At 37.4% G+C, this 19,110-nt stretch overlaps 1 protein-coding gene across 9 annotated transcripts in view; it reads right to left on the bottom strand.

The window, feature by feature from the left end:
* Positions 1-278: 278 nt before the first annotated feature.
* NRXN3 (neurexin 3) overlaps positions 279-19,110 on the bottom strand; it is a 1,519,487-nt gene continuing 1,500,655 nt past the window's right edge. For 6 of the 9 annotated variants that reach the window (XM_063091545.1, XM_063091547.1, XM_063091548.1 and 3 more), the window contains one exon: positions 279-580. In XM_063091545.1, the coding sequence (XP_062947615.1) occupies positions 279-580 (302 nt within the window). Of the gene's footprint in view, positions 1,205-19,110 lie in introns of all 9 variants that reach the window. The other 3 variants (XM_063091543.1, XM_063091544.1, XM_063091549.1) reach the window with 2 other exon arrangements.

The raw sequence follows: 19,110 nt of genomic DNA, 5'->3' as shown, positions 1-19,110 counted from the left end.
TGGAGCCATGGGCTCGCTCCAGAGCATTCAGTGTGTGCTTTATGATACAGCAGGGCAGAAAGAACTTTCTGTCTCCGAGCCACGACTGAAACCTAGCAGCCACGGCTGAACTGTATACATAGATACATCTTTGTGTGTGTCCTGTTAAAAATGGTTTTCCCCACCAGAGTGATGGTATACCCCATCTCCCAGTTGTCACAGTTCTGACATCTGTCAAATCTCCTGGTCCAAGCAGTTATCGATCGATGTATAAATAATTCCGTTTTGAATTCACGTGCTTACACATAGTACTCTCTGTCCTTGTTTTTCTGCTTCTTGTGGCCGCCCTTGGAGCCCTGCTGCTTCTCCTTGAGGAGCGTGCCATTGCTCTGCGCCGAGTTGCTGATGTAGTTCCGCGTCTCGTCCACCTGGTAGGACCCCTCGTCCCTGTTCCTGTACTTGTACATGGCGTACAGGAGGATCAAGATGCACAGGGCGGCAGCAGCCACAATGCCGACGACCATCCCTGTTGTGCTGCTCGACTCCCGGATCACCTCTGAGGCCCCCGGGACCCGTCTGATTCCCGGCTCCGTGGGGTTTGCTGTGGGCACATGACGGAACATGGGGGAAGTAATTAGTGGGCTCTTCAGTTTGGTGCTGTCTAGCTCATAGGCAGTGGGCAACGGAAGCAAGACTAGATCAGGCTGGGGTTTGAGATCACGGTTATTCATTTTGCCAGCTGGCAATTTGGGCACCATCCCAGACGAGGAGGAAGCTGTGAAGCGGATCAGCTCAGGGGACAAAGATGTGGTAGTAGTCCTACTAGTTTCGGAGACTTTGTTAGGTCTAAAGTCCTTGGATTCCCACTTGGGCGCATGTGCTTTGTAGCCACCTTCGAAGATTGAAGTGGAAAGACTCTTATCTGTTACCAAGGAGAAGGTGGTGTAAAAATCTTCATCATCAGTAGGGGGCAGGTTAGAGTCAAAGGTTTCCCCTGAGCCATACCCAGATATCACCAAGCCATCATCATCACAACCATCGCTGCCTTGGTCCGACAAGCAAGGTAACCCCGCCTCAGAGGTCATGGACAGGGAATCTTTGGTGGTCTCAATAATGGTGAGGAGGGGGCGAAAGGTAGTGGGGAGTGTAATGGAAGGTGCACGAGTAGCAATAGGAGGGGTAGCTAAAGGGTCTTCTACAAGAAGAGGGATAACTAATTCACCTCCTGGGATTGAAAAGAAAAAGAAAAACAGAATTAGTATAGTTGGAAACACAATTCATAGTCATTCCCAAAAGAACGGAGTTTATAGGTCATGCCTCAGAAAGTATAGTAAAATGAACTGATCCACGGATAGATCTTTTCTGGTTGTAGCCTAATTGTTCTTGGCGGGTTTTAGAGCTCATTACGTGCCTCTTGCCACCCAAACCTGAAATCCTTAGATCAGGTGCTTAGATTTCAAAGATACTCTCAAGTAATTATTTAGGTAGAATTCAAATATGCTGTTTCCAGGATGTGCTTTGGGAACGATGACATTCAATCAACTGTATTGTTGCGAATACTGATTGGCTGTCAAAATTGTGTGTGGGTGTGTGTGTCTGTGTGTGTGTGTGTGTGTGTGTGTGTGTGTGTGTGTGTGTGTGTGTGTGTGTGTGAGGGGGGAGGTGGGCACACATACATTGTGTGCTTAATTTGTGAATTTATTAATGTACCCATGACTTCCTTTTATCACCTTCTTGAGTTTTTACTTATTTTCCTACACAAGGATGAGAATGACCTACTCTCCATGTTATTGAGACCAAGATCAAGGAACGTAAAAGACTTTAGTGTTTTCCTTTGTTACTACCTTTTATTTTAAACTATTAATAGCAGTCCTCAGGTACTATAAGCTAAGCGACAGTGACTTCTAACAAACCCATTTTGACTATGCTTTTCCAGAAATTCCCCTATTAAATGACAACTTGACTTGCATTAGTCTAATATATGTTTATGCATTGTTTTTATGCTATGTGCAATATACGCTGAGCTGGAGGCCAGATTTCAAAAATACTCAGCCTTGATATCCATGACTTGCTGGAAACTTACTTTTAGATTTAGAAATGTTGACTTAAGAAAGTGAGTTTTTAAAATCAGTATTCTTATCTACAGTGGCAAAAATATATCAGTTTACCCATAGACCCTCATTATTGCACTTACGAACACATCGACTAAGTCAGGGAAGAAAGTTCAGAATAGTTGATGAAATCACAGTGCCTTCCCTTGTAAATCATGGATATCCCATGTATTCTGGGGTGGATGTTGCTAACCTAATGGTAAGGGCACGATTATTGTTCACCCATGTCAGCAAGGTAATCAGGGTCTCTTCCGTGTCTCCTTACAGTGTTATTTTCCAAGCAGAGGAAGAATCTCAAGAAGTAATTGTGTCTTTTCATTGAATTTATATCAGAAAACTTTATTCCAGCTATCACTTAAAAAAAAAAAAAATCCTCTAGCAGGAATGGCACAATGTTTCCCTGCCCCAGTTAGAAGTTGAGATGCTAATGTGATATTATTGTTGAAGGCCTTTTTCTGAGCCAGGTCACTAAGCGTTCAACTGGTAGAGCGTTCCCTGTGTGTTGTGTCATTGGTAATAACTTTACTGCAATGGGATAGTCAGTGTTTGAGTATTTGTTAGTAGACATGACTATAGCTGAGATGTCCCCCTTATGAGTGACAAAGACTGACAAGGATTTGCAGTGGCTCAACACGGCAAATTCTAGGGCAAGCCTTTGAGCTTACATAGTCTTCCAAGATGTTTCTATAAAGATTGATTCACAAATTAGAACTCTTTGATTCAGCTCTCCACACCTCGTGTCTTTAAACATTGCCTGGGCCTCAATTAGAAGCGCTGCATCTAAATTGTCCAGGTTTCAGGTGGGTTGAGAGAAGGGTCTCCTGGGAAGGAAGCTGTTGCATACTTTCAAAGTACCTGAGAAGAACTGCTTGCACCCAAGTCAGAAACCTTTACTCCCTCCCTGTTTGGCCAATAACATTGTATTATGCAGAAAGAAGTGGAGTTGGGGAGGAAGGTGATAGTGCATACAACGTGTGTCATTTGGAAGGGAAAGGACAACAGGACATAGTGCTGTCGTCTCTGGCCTAAGTGATAATTTTACCACAAGTGGAGAAATGAACAAGAACCTTTCAGAGAATCTCAAGATGATACTGTGGCCTATGCTCTAAACTCCAGCTTCTGTTCTAGTGCTCAGAATTTGAAACTATTGAACAAGACGATTTTTGCAGATTTGCCAAAGTTTCAGACTTGCCTTACTGAACCAACATGCCTGTTTTTTACACTGTGAACATATATAATTCATGTCCCTTGCAACTTATTTAATGCATAATTTACACACTTTAGCTAGTTTTTATAAATGGGATCTGGAGTGCAGTTCCCTAAAGGTAAACTAGTCCTAAAACTAACCCTGAGCCAACTTTTTTTCTTATTCTTCTAGTAGGGAGCCCCAAGTGGGATATTTAAGGTGATACATGGAAGAGGGCAGTGTTTGAGCAACAGGAGAGCAGCGATGAGAGAGAAGTGAGGGCCCATGCAATCTGTCCAAAGGTTTCCTAGGGATTTCTTAGGAATGACAGGATTTTTTTTACCCAGCTTAACTAAAACAAAGGTTTAGCATATCTGTTCTTTTCTGGCACAAATACCAAGAATCATTTGTTCCTTACGGCAATAACAAAAATCTACCCCATGTAGAGTAAGCAGAGAGGAAACTGGATTAACAGATAAGGAATAACTGATTTGTTGGGAGACAAAGCCTTGGTACAAATAATTTAAATATAAAGGCAAACACTAGGATGCTAGAGTCCCTTTAAGTGAGATTAAGATCACTGTCTTCATGATTACTGAGTGGCATTCATTTGCAATTTTAGTGTACCATCTGTGACACCCAACTGGAGTCTAAAATTTGCCTTTTTTTTTTTTTAGTTGTTTTTCTCTCTTTATAATCCTAGCTAAAGTTTCCACAGGGCCTTTGTTGTTTAAAATCTACAAAATCTACAACTGCTCACTCTGCATTCAATTACTCCACTTTCTTTTGCTATTTCCTTCTCATTCAACACCCTAATGTAAACATCTCTCTTAGATTTTTTTTTTTAATAAAAATAACCCTTTTTGCAATGGCATGGAAAGGAGGTTCTGAAGTCTGTGAATTCATAAAAAGCTTCTAAAAGACTGGAGAGTCCAAAGTGAAATGTAAGAGCTTATTTTAAAACTAAAATGATGGGTATGCTGTTGTACAGTTTAGATAAAAAAATCTGTCAAAACTACTAATCTTCAGTTTTCTTGGCTATTTCATTACTAATCCTGGTAGCAGTGATAAAAATGATAAATGATGCCTTTTGTCAGGAAAATGTGAGCCCAAATTATGCTGGTCTTTAATCAATGAAATTATAGATCTTTTATTAACCCCCTTACCTGGCATCTCAGGAAATTGGAAGAGTGCCTTTGGTTTAAAATGAAGTCAACTGGGATGCAGGGGTTATTATTACAAATTATAATGAAAATAGATAGAAACTTTTAGATAATTGTAAACAGGAGAGCTGTCTGGGACAGATGTATGAGTTGGAGTGTATAACCAGTTTAAATATAAAATTCCATCTTTAAGATTTAAGATGATCGTAATGTACTGGAGAGATCAAGATCACACATCATTTGAAATGTATTGAGATGTATTTCTACCAGCATTAGATCATGAACAGAAATCGCTTAGTTTGTGGGAGGCTATTTAAGATTTTTTGTTTATTTGTGTAATCCAAAGTGACTACCCTCAGAAGTATTGCAACTGATAATATATATATATATATATATATATATATATATTTTTTTTTTTTTACTGCCCGAATATTGTGGAGTCAGTGATCAACCCCTATGTCTATGCTTACAAATGTATTCATGGAATCAACAAACCTAAAGTCATCCAGGGTTATAGACAGAGTGATACAAAACCTGTATTCCATCAAAACCCTAATTTCCAATGCCATCCACAGAATTTTTCTTTGTTTTGAAATAAGAACTATCTGTATTCCTTAAAGTTAATATTTTAAAATTGGGAATATATACCCCCCCCCTTTTTTTTTTGGCAGGGTTGTGCTTTTCTTTAAACTAGAGAGATTATTAGGGATATAAAACATTTATTTTAGTCCTGAAGGCTGCCCTGCTTTTTTGCTTTATAGTTGTATTTATAGATAGATAACTCATGCTTCTAGGGCTGATAACCAGCACAAGGGGCTCTCTCTGCCATTGAAAAAAACATGTATTAAAAATTCAGTAGAACTCTTCTGAACCATGAGAACATTGTAGGTGATGGAGAATGTAGTGGGTTATCTGAAAAAAACAAGAGTGTTAGCATGAAGTTTCCATGTGGCTCCTACCTTTGCCTCTCTGGAGATATTTGAGTCTGATAGGTCATAAGTATACCAAAATAATGATGCTGAACAGTGAGACTCTGGGAGAGGACAGCAGTCTCCAATTTCTCCTGAATTTATGTTATGTCTATTTGGGATCTCTACCTCATCTCGTATTTGTGTTATTCTAATTCTCTGCTTGGAAATGTACACATAATGGGGAGAAATCATTCTTTCTCCCACTAAGCTAGCTGTTCAAAGACATCTGTTTAGCGATTTGGTGCCATAGGAGTGTGTACTTGCAGCACACAAATGTCACAAAGCTTGCTACCATGAAATTGCTCTCCAGCCTCCTGCAGAAAAAAGTCAAGGACAAACATGGCAAGTACCTGGGAAGAAGACAACAGAAAAACTCGAGTGTTTTTGAGTTAAGATATGGGCTCAACTTATATTTAAGTATAACATATTTAAGCATGATGAAAATTTCTAGGTAGGCCATTTCCCATCCCCACTTAAAGCAAATGGTTTGCCTGAAATGGGTTTGATTTTGAAAGGCTACAGATTCTATTTTTCGACAAATGCCCAGATGAGATGAACCAAAGCCCCTTGATATCATTAAACAGTGTAAAATATGGAATGTACAGTGGAGTCCAGTGGAGTTTTTCATTTGTTTATTGACTAAGAGCTTTGCCTCTCAAGTCACTCAAACTCAAGTTAGCATCAGAAATTTGCTGTTTACTAGCCATATGACTTTGGTCACATTTCTCAAATTCTATGTAAAATAGGAAGAATAACAGCCTACCTCAAACCATCAATGTGAATATTAAAATATTTGGTAACTATTTAGCATAGTGCCTACTGCTACTCAGAAATGCCAATTGCTAGTATTATTAGATCCAATAATATTTTTGAGCTATAAAAATTAAATCATCAATCACTTTCTTCTGACTTTAGGTAGGTTCTTCCACAGAAATAAAAGGTTTTAATATAATTAGATAAACTAACACTCCATTTAAGAAGTTCTTAGTTTTAAACCTAAAATAATATCCAACATGTCAAACAGTACAAAATCACATAAATTGAGGTAGAGAATTCATTAAGCTGCTGGGTTGGAAAAATATCGATTGTCCATCGTTCAGTTTGATATTTCAATAATAGTTTCAGATAACACTAAACAAGTATTTTCTTTATTAAAAAAATATTAGAGTGCTTCTTATCAATCTTATGTTAAGATTGGCAGCATTGATCCAAATAACCTTAAGGTCAAGGAATATTCTCACCCTAGAGAATACGATAGCGGTACCTACCTGAAATATTTCCTAAGTCAAACTTTAGATTTGGAAATCATCATGTTTCTTCTTAGTAGATCTTAATATCTTTTTAAAGCTTACCTGATTAAGTCCTTGAGAGGGATGACAACTATTAATAGAAAGGGAGAAGGAGAGAAAGACAAAGGAGAGGGGGAGAGAAGAGAGAATGTGTGTCTTTTGTGTGTGTGTGTGTGTGTGTGTGTGTGTGTGTGTGTTTGCCAGTAGTTAGTTCTATATGTTAGGAGGCATCAGTATCATAGAACAACACTCTAGACACCTGGGATTCGTGATGTCTTTGTTCTCAGTTGTAGCCTGTGGTGATGGTAATAGTATAATCCTGGATAACCAAACTCTGCCATAGTCACTTAAGAGTACCTTATTTCCCCTTTGCTGAAGAAAAATGAATTAAAGAGCTTATTTCTCTGCATGCCTTCTGAGGAATTAAATAAGGATGCAATTACCACTGATAACACTTGGAGCTAACTTTGCTCATTTTCTTTGGGGGCTCAGGCCTCCCATAGGTTGTAACCAATTTTAATATCCCACTGTAGAGCCTACCGATACTTTCAAGGCTTTTAAGTTAGTAATAAAAAGAGTTCAGGCGAAGAGGCTAGGCTTTCTTTGGACAGTAAGGACAATTTATCCACACTCTTCTACCAAGAATAGAATTCAAAAGGATCATTAGAAGCAATTCAGCACAAAACATAACAGTGAAAATTAAGCAAATGGACGCAAATGAAATAAAATATTTAATACAGTCTTTACAATCACATAGTAGAAAACAAAATCAACTTCATAGCCAAAGTAAGCTGGAGGGAAGGAGGGAAAATAACATCAGCAAGGCATTCACAATATAAGAACATAAAGAAAAGTAAAAGCAAATAAAAAAAAAATAGAGGCTGTTTTTGGAAAACAAAGTGAGAAATCATTTCCATACAAGCAAAATAATTTAAATTAAAAAAGCATACCATATTAATTTATAGTCAACTTACATCAACAAATTGCCCGCATGTTTTTTGGCATGAAAGAAAAATTTACAAAAGAAAGTTGTGTAAGAATGCTCTTGGACAAATAGAATTGCCACATTCTTGTAACTTGCTTTTTTGTTGTCATTTCTTAAAAACTTTTGAGCAAAATGTCTAATTTTTAAAATATAATCATTTACAACAGAGGATGATACAGGGAGGCAACAACACATACATCCACACCACATAACATGAAAAGAAAAAAAAAATCTGCACTTTAACAAATTTTTACTTTTGGGAGCTTGGAAGGGCATCAATTTTGAATTTAAAATAATTCCAATTGGTACAATTGAAAAAAAAATTTTTAAAAAAACCTGTTCACTTTTATAATTTGCCTTCACAAAAAATCTGAATCTAAAGGGTTTTGAATTCTGCATTGTTATAGGTTTTCAGATACATATTGAATTTTTTTGTCTTTTTGACAAATTTTAGACTTTCTTTAATTTAAGGGGATGGATGACAGTACATAAATTTTAACAATGCTAAAGAAAGGGGGAGTATGGGAAGGAAAGATGCAGAAAGGGGAGGGTTGTATCTATGAGTGTACTACACAGGAGATGAAGATGATGGGAGTAAATGTGTAAGTGAGTCGCCATGTCCATGTAAGGGCGGCACGGAGTGATCTAGCTGCATTAGAGCTTCTGGCTGTAAGGAAGGGATGGGCAATATACAAAAACAAATGAGCCTACACATGCCCATCTATGGAAATAAAAAACAGAACTCTAACACTGACAATCTCACACACCCTAAGCTGCAACTTCTTCAACATGCAATTACTCCAAAAATCATTACAGTTTCATTAAGACTTTTAAGTAATAAAAACAGTTAAACTTTTTTCTACTAAAAATAGCCAAAATATATAAAATAATAATACTAATAATCATGATCAAAAGGTTAAAAGCAAAAAAGGAGACTAGATTTATGCATTCAAGTTGAACAACTTCATCGGCAGCCACCCAGTCCCATCTAGAGTTGGGGGGTTTAGAGATCTGCAGAGTTGATTGGAAGGTGATGCTGTATAAGGAGCCCACATGCTGGGTTGCTAATTACTTCCCTAGAGAGAAATGGTATTGTTTAAATGACACCATCCATCTTCCTGAAGCCAACCATGTTGCATGCTGCCATTTGCAATAAGACGAGGCTAATTTGAAAGATGGGGGTGTGGGGATTCTGCAGCTGAAGTTGTTCCACATTTAAAGAGGGAGTGGGGCAAATTGCAGAAAACAATTCATAACTTTTTTTTTCTCATAATTTTGGATAAAACCAAATCTAAATTTCTAGCAATTAAAAAGAAACACATTGATTTATATATATAGATAGATATATATAATACAAAAAGCACTTAATTTCCAAACAAGAAGGGAGAAAATAACAAAAAAAATTTAAAGAAAAAAGTATTTCACACACTTTCAGAGATGAACAACCAGATGCACACGCTGAGAAGGCACAGACGGCAGTCAGGGGACACGCTTTTCTTTTCATTTTTTTTTTTTATCCTTTGCTTTTTCTGGCTTGTTGATTCCCCTTTTTGTGATAGCCAAAATTAAAAACAAATTTTGCATTTTCTTTAAAAACAAATTTTGTGTTTTCTTTAATTTTTTAAAAAAATTTCCTCTTTAAAAGAAATAAAAAGGGCGTGCAGTCTGGATGTACGTCATAAGTAGATATTTAAAAGAGAAGAAAGTGACTAGACTAACAATGGGTTATTGTCTATTATCCTTTAACCGTAGAGATGCCAATCAAGTTAACACATGCTTAAAGTAAGTTGCATTTAGGGAAAATAGAAAAACAGGACAGCAAGCTAAGGTTAGGGAGAGGTGAGCAAGACAAAACTGATTTGGGGGTGGGAGAAAGGTACTATTTTGTTTCATGCTTTTCCAGTAGGGGTAAAGGACATCCCAAGGCTTCTTGCAATATGAAGGAAAGCATGTGTGTGTGTGTGTGTGTGTGTGTGTGTGTGCGTGTGTGTGTGTGTTGGAGGTTGAAGTAGAGTCTGTAGTGGCAGGAATTGAGGTAAGAAACATATATGAGTTCATGAGTTCTGCTTTAGGAAACTTATCCCATATTGATTCATAGTCTTAGAAGGCATATAAGGCACAGAGGAGTATAATTAACATTCCTCTCTATGAGTATTCTTGTGCTTTGCCAAACTGACAGGGAACCATGGACGATAATAGGGTGTTAAAAAAATAAGCCTGGTAATTGGAGGAATAGCCAATTTAAAAAAGCCAAAAATTTAGTAATAGTGACCAAACCCTTCTCCATTCCAAAAAGCACAGTATCATTGTCTGTAAGCTACAGGATAGTCATGAAATGAACTACATTGGGGAAAACTATGACAGTCTTCTAGAGACCAATATGACAATGTGGGTAACAAAATGTTCCATTCAATCTACGCTGAGAAAAGTAGAAAAGAGAGAGAGAGAGAGAGAGAGTGTGTGTGTGTGTGTGTGTGCACGCACATGAGAGGAAGATACTATAGGAGGGACATTGGAAAAAAGTTTTTAGGAATGGCCTCAGCCTCTACTGGAAGAGATCACAAGAGTTATATTCAATATTATATCCCTGTGAGAACGTTAATGTTCAACCAGGGACTGGGAAACCCGGGTAGGCGAACCACAAAGGCAAGACACTTAGGAGTACCTAGTTCTGACAGCCAATTCCAATCACTTCTAAGAACTTTTTGGGGTGACTTTGACAAATAGAATGAGTCCAACTTTTGCCTCCTGTGGGACGCCCCTTTTATTATTTTATTTTAAAATAATTATAGTAATGTGTCCCCATGGGTCAGTCCGTACCAAGATTTTTAGTCTCTGGTTTAATAATGTTAATCATTATTCTGGGAACTTCACAAAGGGCAGCTGGAAGGTTTTAGGAGGAGAAAGAAATCCCAATAATACAGAAAAAGAAAAACCCTTGTTGCCATTTAGTTGATTTTTTTTTTGACTAATTATACTTTCAACACTGAATTTTATTATTCTATAAATGTTCATATAATCTCACATGGCACTGAGTGACTTCTGTAGAACAAAGTTAGTTTTGGTGAATATTCATATGTACTATTTTTTGTTCTTTAGGCAATTTTTAAAAGTAAGACACAGCTGGTTTAAGTGTGAGACTTAAAGAATAAGACACTTCCAGTGTGTACATACTACTGGATAATAAGAGGTGTTTGGAGGAAGATATATCAGCAATTTGGGTCTGCTAAGATTTCTACTGAGTAATTTACCTATTTCAAAATTGCCTGTTCTAAAACTCTTATAGTAGGATACCACTTACATTCTACAAATCACTGGTTTAAACAATTGAACATGCCAAAATTTAGGGTTGTCACTTTGCAAGTAAAATATGTATTTTTTAAAACTCATGGAAGCCATAGTTTCAAATAAAGCCAACACAACCTGAATATTGTGCATATGCATTTTTATAATAGAAGTCCACCATTTTTACAATAAAAGTTAACACAAAGCATGTCCAGTCTCTCATGTAAGATACAAAATCACATTGCTAGTAGTTCACAATCATGTCACAGCTTCGATTTCATCTTTCGTTGGCTATCTACACTGTACTTTTATTATCAATAACTGTGGTTTTGGATTTGTGTCTCTATTGAATATTAAGAATGCATTGGGGTTATGTTTGCCATTGAAAACAAATAATACAATAACTTGATTTGAAATATTTCAAAATTCAACCATTTTTTATCCCATTATGTCCTAATAACACTATCTAAATGTAAAATCAAACTTTTAAAAACATCAAATGCAATATGATGAAATTACATAAATCAGAATTCGTCTTGGAGAGTTCAATTGCTTCAAAAAAAGAAGTTTCTAACCTGCTTGGAGTTGATCTTGAGAAGCCCAAAGACACACTCAAGTAACTCAAGTCGCAAACCCACCTCTCTGGGAGAGTATGTCCTCCTTGCTAGGGGACATTGTCTTCAATGCATACTGGTGAGGTTCCACAGAAAGGCCCAAAGGAAGTACTTTGCATGACATTAAGTATTTTAAATTTCTCAGGGAAAATACAGAGAGAGGAAGGAAGAAAGGACCACTTCAAGAGTCTTAGTTTAACACTAGAGAAAGACTTTAAAAATTAGAAGCAGGGAGGGTTGAGAAAGAAAGGAGTTGGGAGAACAAATACTTAATGAGAACGTTTAAGATTTTTTACATCAAATATGAGGTCATCCTCTACATCTGTCCCTCCTATGAAACATACAAAAACATTTTCATTGATTCTGATTTTGCATGTCCAGGGAGCAAAGGGAGAGATTTTTCAGAGACAATCAGTGGCTCAGTTCTGAGTCACAGTTTGGAATGAAAATGGAGAGTCTATGCATGGATGTAGAATCCCGGGAATGTGAGGACAGCTATCACCTGTGTTACAAAAAGAGTCCTGCGTCTACCTGGACTTCTACAGCTTCTTCCCCAGATATGGGTGGTGCTCGGAGAAGGGCTGAAGGAGTCTGTTTCATACATGGTATTTGTTTCTAAATAAAAAAAAAAATGCTTTGTTTTTAATGCTAAACAAAAATATCCCAAGTAAAAAGTTCAGGTACTATCTGTTTCCAAACTCAGTTTCCACACCTAATTGCAGTAGATAGGAAAGGAGAGAAAAACTAAACTGTCAGGAGGGAAGAGAGAGCCTAGGATGCCATCAAATCCAATACTTACAACTGTATTTTTGTATTGATGATCCATTTGCCCAGTTTACAATAATTCTTTAAATTTAAGGTGGATAAGAATGGATAAAACTTTAAAAGGGTGGGATTACATTTTAAAAATTGGTAAGATTGTTGAATGTTTAGATTTGGAAGGACCTTAAATTAATGGCTTTGCTCCTTACATTGACATGAATTCGACCTGTACCTGTAATTCTGTCCCACAATCTCCATTCTTCTTTGTGACCCTATTCTACCCTGCACAGATTTCTACTGATGCAGCACTCCAACGCATTTAATGTTTGTCCTATTAAATTCAGGACAAGGATAGTGTCTTGTCTATGTTTGTTTTTCCTACTAATTAGAATACTAATAATCATTCATATGTTTATTTAATGAACTAGTGGATGAATAAATGAATTAATATATTTAATTGCTTACCTTTTTAGCCCCACACTAGCCTATAACTTCCATAAAGGCATTAAAATCATGCATTGCAACAATGACTCGCCTTGTGCCTGAAACCTACCATACGGGATAGAAACTTTAGAGTCAGGAAGCCTAAGTTCTAGTATCAGTTATACTGCAAGGAACTTGTCAAGACATGGAACAAATCAGTTAATCTCTCTGAATTTGTTTCCTGATGTGTAATATAGAGATCGTAATGTCTGATCAACTAACCTATCTGACAGGGTAGGTTTGTAAGACTAATGAGATTTTGAATGCAGAAGTGCTTATAAATTCTAAAAGGCTTTACAAATGTTTGTCACTATTGTCTTCAAGGCTGCTAGCTGTAAAATGAAGGTTTCATATTCTGCAGAGGAGGCCGAGTCGCAGACAATTAAAGGCTGCTCCAAGTGGGGTTCTTGGAGTATCTGCCTATCATCAAACAAGAATAACCTCAATCCAGAAGCCTAACCCAAATAGCCATTATTCCTACTGCTTCTTTCCAACTCCTGTTTCCCACCCCCTCCAATAATAATAAATTCCTAAAGTTTGATTGGCTCATCTTTTTTTTCTTAGTTTTAATTTTTATTATTTTTAGAGATGGGTTCTCACTGTGTTGCCCAGGCTGGAGTGCAGTGGTTGTTCACTGGCATGATCCTACCACTGACCAGCAGGGGAGTTTTGACCTGCTCCATTTCCATCCTGGGCCAGTTTACCCCTCCATAGGTAACCTGTCAGTCCCCCACTCCCGGGAGGTCACTACACTGATGTTGCACTTAGTGCAGACACCCACTGACATAGGGCACTGCAGCCCATAACTCCTGGGCTCAAGTGATCCTCCAACCTCATTAAATGGTCTTTGTTATTTCTGCATGTAATTTTATAATTACCTCTTTCACTCTTCTTGTGGGTTAGAGTTAAGCCCAGAAGAGGTCTTATTTAGATGTTTCCGTTAAGAATGTCTTTATTTTGTAGCAACAGGACAGACCTGGGGGTGAGCTCCTGCCCTCCATCTATCAAACTATGTGTTTTGAGATAAATCACCTGTTGCCCATCCCAACCCATAGAGCCTCACTTTCCTCATTTATACAATCATAAAACCTTCTGTCCTCTCTAACTCACAAATTTGTGAGTGTCACATGTAAAATCACTTTGAAAACTATAAAATATTTCATCCAAACGCAAGATGTTATTAGCTATATTTTATGAGCTCAGCACTACTTGGTGCTACTGAAAATAATAAAGGACATGATGATGAAGGGGGAAATCTCATTCAGTTGCTTGGAAACACCTATCCCACAGACATTAGAACTGCGGGGTAAGATGATACAAAGAAATGGAGGGTCAAGGTAGTATTTTAGCTCCTTTCTCCCAAATGTGTTAATCCTCAAAAGGTAAAACCCATTTAAGAAATTTCTACGAATTAATATTCATCTTTTAATTTTGTTTTAATGCTAATCAGGTATTCGTGTAAGTAAGTCTTTCTTCATCAAGGGTGTTATAATGTTGCTATGGATTGAATGTCCCCCCAAACTCATTGAAGCTTAAACCCTACTGTAACTGTTGATGGTAGAAAATACTATTATGATAATTGAGAGGTGGGGCCTTGAATAGTTGATTAGATTGTGAGGACCATGGCATAGTGAATGGATTAATCCATTTGATGGTTTAATGATGGTCACAGGCATGATTCTGATGGCTTTAAAAGGAGAGCACATGAGATGCTCCCTTTCTCTCTCTCTCTCTCTCTCTCTGTTCAGCCATCTGCCATGTGACACTCTGTATTGCTGTAACCATCCACCAAAGAAGGCCCTCATCAGATGTGTTCCCTGGACTTTGGACTTCCCTGCCTCTGAAACTGTAAGCAATAAATATTGTTTCTTTATAAATTACCCAAGTTCAGGTATTTATGTTACAAGCAACAGAAAAAGATTAACATAAAGCTCCTTGATGCACAGGCTGGATCTTTAGGCTTATTTTGAATCCTTCTAGCATAGAGTGGGATAAAGTGAAACAAAGTGAACAAACAATGTGAATAGCATTCAAAGGCAAGAACATAGCAACTACTCCTCTATTCTTAGTCTTGTCTCTATGTGTAACTTAGGGCTTTGTAGGAATGCCGGTCAGAACTCACTCCCTCCTCATGGCCTTGGGGCTCTAGCTTCAACAGTCACATCTTTCCCTGCACAGGTTTCTTAGCAACTGAGGAAGGGAAAATAATAGAATGCTATGCTTGTGAAAGATAAGGAGAATGACATCAGCAACCCCAAAGCTAACAACAGGAGGCTGAGAGGTGCCTGGGAGTCTTCCATTTCTGCAGCCTTTCTCTCTCTGGCATAGCTCCACTTTTGTCCCTAAATCCCTTATACTTCAACTCCTCTCCCCCAGCGGTACAGAGAAAACAGCTATACAGCACTAGGATCCACAGTCCTCCTAATCCATTCCCTATAATCACCTATCAATAACCAGCGTACCAAGAAGTACTGCTGACTCTACCTTGGCAATAAATTCCTCACGTGTTCCCTTTTCTTCAGTGTCACTACTCGAGCCCTAGTGTACACCACCATTATCCCTTGCTTGGACTCTGCAACAGCCTCCCAAATGATCCCCCTCACTGTTGGCTCTCTAAAATCCATCCTCCATACTGAAGCCAAAGTAATCTTTAAAAAGTTTGCATCAAACTAAAAGGCTTCTGCACAAGAAAGGAAATAGTCAATAAAATGAAAAGACAGCCTACAAACTGGGAAAAAAATAATTGCAAACCACATATCTGATAGGGGTAAAAATTAAAAATTTATAAGAAACTCACACAAATCAGTAGTAAAGGGAGGCCACTTTGCTTTCTTCTTGCAGCTCTCCATAGCTCCTATCGTGGTTCTTTGCCCACATGAGTTGCCGGGTAAATGTTTTGTAAACTAATTATTGAAGCATGGCATTCTCTGTTCTGTTTTATTTTCTTTCACTCTTCTCCAAACCAGATGGGATTTCCCTGAGTTCTCGTTAGCCGTTTCAATGCAAATTGGACCTTCTCATCCACAGCTGGCTTGAAAAGAACCTTCCAAAAAATACATCACTATCTAACTTGTTTTCACTTTTATAAACTGGTACTGGAATATGTATTAAAAGCCTAGGCTTTTCTTTGCAGTTGTGTAGTCTACAGACAAAATAAACAGAGTATTCAGATGTGGAGCTGCCAGACATTGATGATTATCTTCAGGCAGCAGGAAGGAACAGGCTAAGCACATTACTAATGGGAGACTGGTGATCAGGGTACTGACTGCACTTGGTGATCTTCGCCTGCTGTGGCCCTGCAGCCAATGACAGCAGAACTGGGCAGCAGTGGGACCTTCATCCCAAACTGGCACCATAACACATTATGATTGTGTTTTGTGACACTTTATGATTGTGTTTATAAAGTAATACATTATTCAACATGGTTTATTTTGCTTCTGTTTTCTATAAAAGCTCACTACTCTGTCATTATGACCAGAAATTTGACCATTTTCTTTATGCTGGTATTGTTTGGGTAGTAGCACTAGGGGACAGTCCAGCCTGTTGACTCTTCTCTGCAGAGTCCTTAAGTTCTCTAAGTTGTCCATGGGAAATGGCTGAATTTGACAACATATTACAGTAAAACTCACCATATCTTGAGAACATCCTCTGTCACCATAAAATCTATCTTCACTGCAAAGAAGGTATAGTGTTCATAAAATCAATACCTCCACGGTGTTTTTGTGGTTCGTGGAAATTAGTACTGCACAAACAAGGTGAAATGCTTGCCCAAGACTCATGCCCTTGACATAAAGATAATATACTATGACTATATGGCACTGACTATGTCTAACCAAAGCCTCAAACAGCTGGTTTACAGACAAGAAAAGACTGCAGAGATGACCGGGTGGGAAAGACACATATCATAAGCTTATGTTTAATTTTTGTAAACTAAGCTACTGTGGATTAGGGAGAGAGCTGTGAGAAATTTGCTAGTCATTCCAAAAATTCAATAAATATGGGTCTTTAGATTAGTTAAGATATATGCTTAGGGACAAATGCATATGAACAAATAGTGAGCATAGTGATTTCCTTGTAAATATGAGAAAAGAGAAAGGAAACAAAAATTATAATTATGTATAAATTATATAGTTAAAACAATAATTAATCAGAAGCCTACTTCTGGAAGGAGATGCTCTTAAGTGTAGAGAACTTACTCTCTGTCAGACATTGTGTTAAGTGCTTTAGACATTTTATTTCACTTAATCATTATAATTACATTTTACAAAGAGTAAACTTGATTTAACTAATCTAAGTAATCTTCCCAAGGTTATACAACTAGGAAACTGAATAGCCACATCACTACCCAGTCCTATATGTTTTACATTAAACCACAGTGCCACCCTTAAACAAGATTTTTAAAAATATTGAGTCCTCAGTGAGTATGGGAAATTAAAAACAAGCTAATCTTTAGGCACAGAAACAACTTCCACAGGAGATTCTAGGTCTCTACAAATTTATTTCATATTCTTATGCCTCTGGAATCATAATTGCATAATGAGATCTCCCTCTGAAAATTTGCTTTTTTGCATAATTTCAGGTCACCGAAGTCATAGCTACTAAACCAGTCTCTCTGCTGTGTGCAGTGGGGACAGGATGGCAGGAAGTACCTGTGTATTTACATCTTTAAAAAGTTTTCAAAAGGACTCATGCAAAATCAGGTTTGGGAACACTGGTCTAAATAACTTGGTTATGTTTGTTCTTTTTACCTGGAAAGGTTGGAGAGTGGATCTTAGTCAATGATAATACAAAAAGAAAATTGAAATTTTAGTCACAAATGGACTGAAGCTCCAGCTGTGATCCAACTTCTGTGACCTGAAATAAGTCATAACCTCTCTTGTTTGTAAAATGGAGATTAACTTCACTGGGTGTTGAATCAAAGGAGATATTAGATATACAAACATTTTTTTACATATACATACGTCCATACATACATACATACATACATACATACATGCATACATACATACATATATACATACATACTCCCAGAAATGTTACAAGGGTAATAATTATCTTACTGCAGGTCAAAAGTTAACTAACAGTTTCTAATACGTGGATTTTAGGACTACACGATAAATGCTTCTGGGTATTCTGTCTATTCTAGGAGTAACATGATGAAAGCTTCAGTTGTCTAATAAGTACCTATTAAAAGAGTCTAAATGATTTGATTCCTTTGCTAGTTTCCTGAATTGTTAAATTATAAGTTCTCTCTGAATACCTGTGTCCCATGTCAGTTTTATTTTATACCACATTGTAATCCATTATTGACTCTACACAAACATTTTTCAAAAGCCCTATAAACCAATTGTTGGAGGAGAGCATCCAATTTTTCTTTTTTTATTCTCTATTATTTTGTTCTACAACTTAAGCCTGTTTAAGTTTATGAAAGACCATTGTTTTGGAGTAGCCTCCTGCACTAGGCCCCCGCAAACCAGACCAAGCCAGAGTGGAGTCACGTGTGCTAAGTGCCATGTAATCAAACTCAATTCTGAAATGAGCCATTTCTCTTCAAAAACAGGCGACTCACTGCAACCAATCAGAAGGAGCTAGCATAAGGAAGTTCCTTTTATTTTAACCCCGGAAGGAAAGCAACTTTGAAATGACCAGTCTGCTTTTTGTTCCATTTCTGCTTGCTTCGGTCCTTTCCGGCCTATAAAATAGGTCATCGGAACACTCATTCCATTTTATAGAATAAGGTGCCGCCCAATTATAGATTCACAAATAAAGCCAATATGTATTTAAACTAAATTTGTTGTCTTTTTGTCTTTTGAAAACCCCAAACTTGTAGGTCCACTAATCATTCTAAGGCATTAAGAAAATTGGCTTCTTTTGTACACGTTGACTGGGCACAGACCACTTTCATTATCTCCTAGGCCAGACTAGAGTTATCTTGTTTCAATGAGGTCTCCAATACTATTTCTCTATGGGTAATAGTGAACAGATCCTGACAAACAAGGGATCTTCAAAAAATTCATGAAAAGATTCATATTATCTTTTAATTCTATTTTACTATGAACTTTTTGATGTACCCCTTAGTATTTTGTTTGTGCTATTTTGGATGAATTGATTTTTAAGATCTCATGCTACATAAAAGATTTGGGAAACATTAAAGCTTTTATTTTTAGCAATTGTGCCTCATTTAATTAAGAAAGTCAGCATGGTGAGACCCTGAAACCCATTTAGAATCTCTATCTTTCTGCATAAGCTAAATGTGCTCACATGCAGTCATTCCCTGTTAGA

This window comes from Cynocephalus volans, chromosome 3 (genome assembly GCF_027409185.1).
Source record: "Cynocephalus volans isolate mCynVol1 chromosome 3, mCynVol1.pri, whole genome shotgun sequence".
Classification (NCBI taxonomy): Eukaryota; Metazoa; Chordata; class Mammalia; order Dermoptera; family Cynocephalidae; genus Cynocephalus; species Cynocephalus volans.
This window is presented reverse-complemented; position numbering and strand designations above follow the sequence as displayed.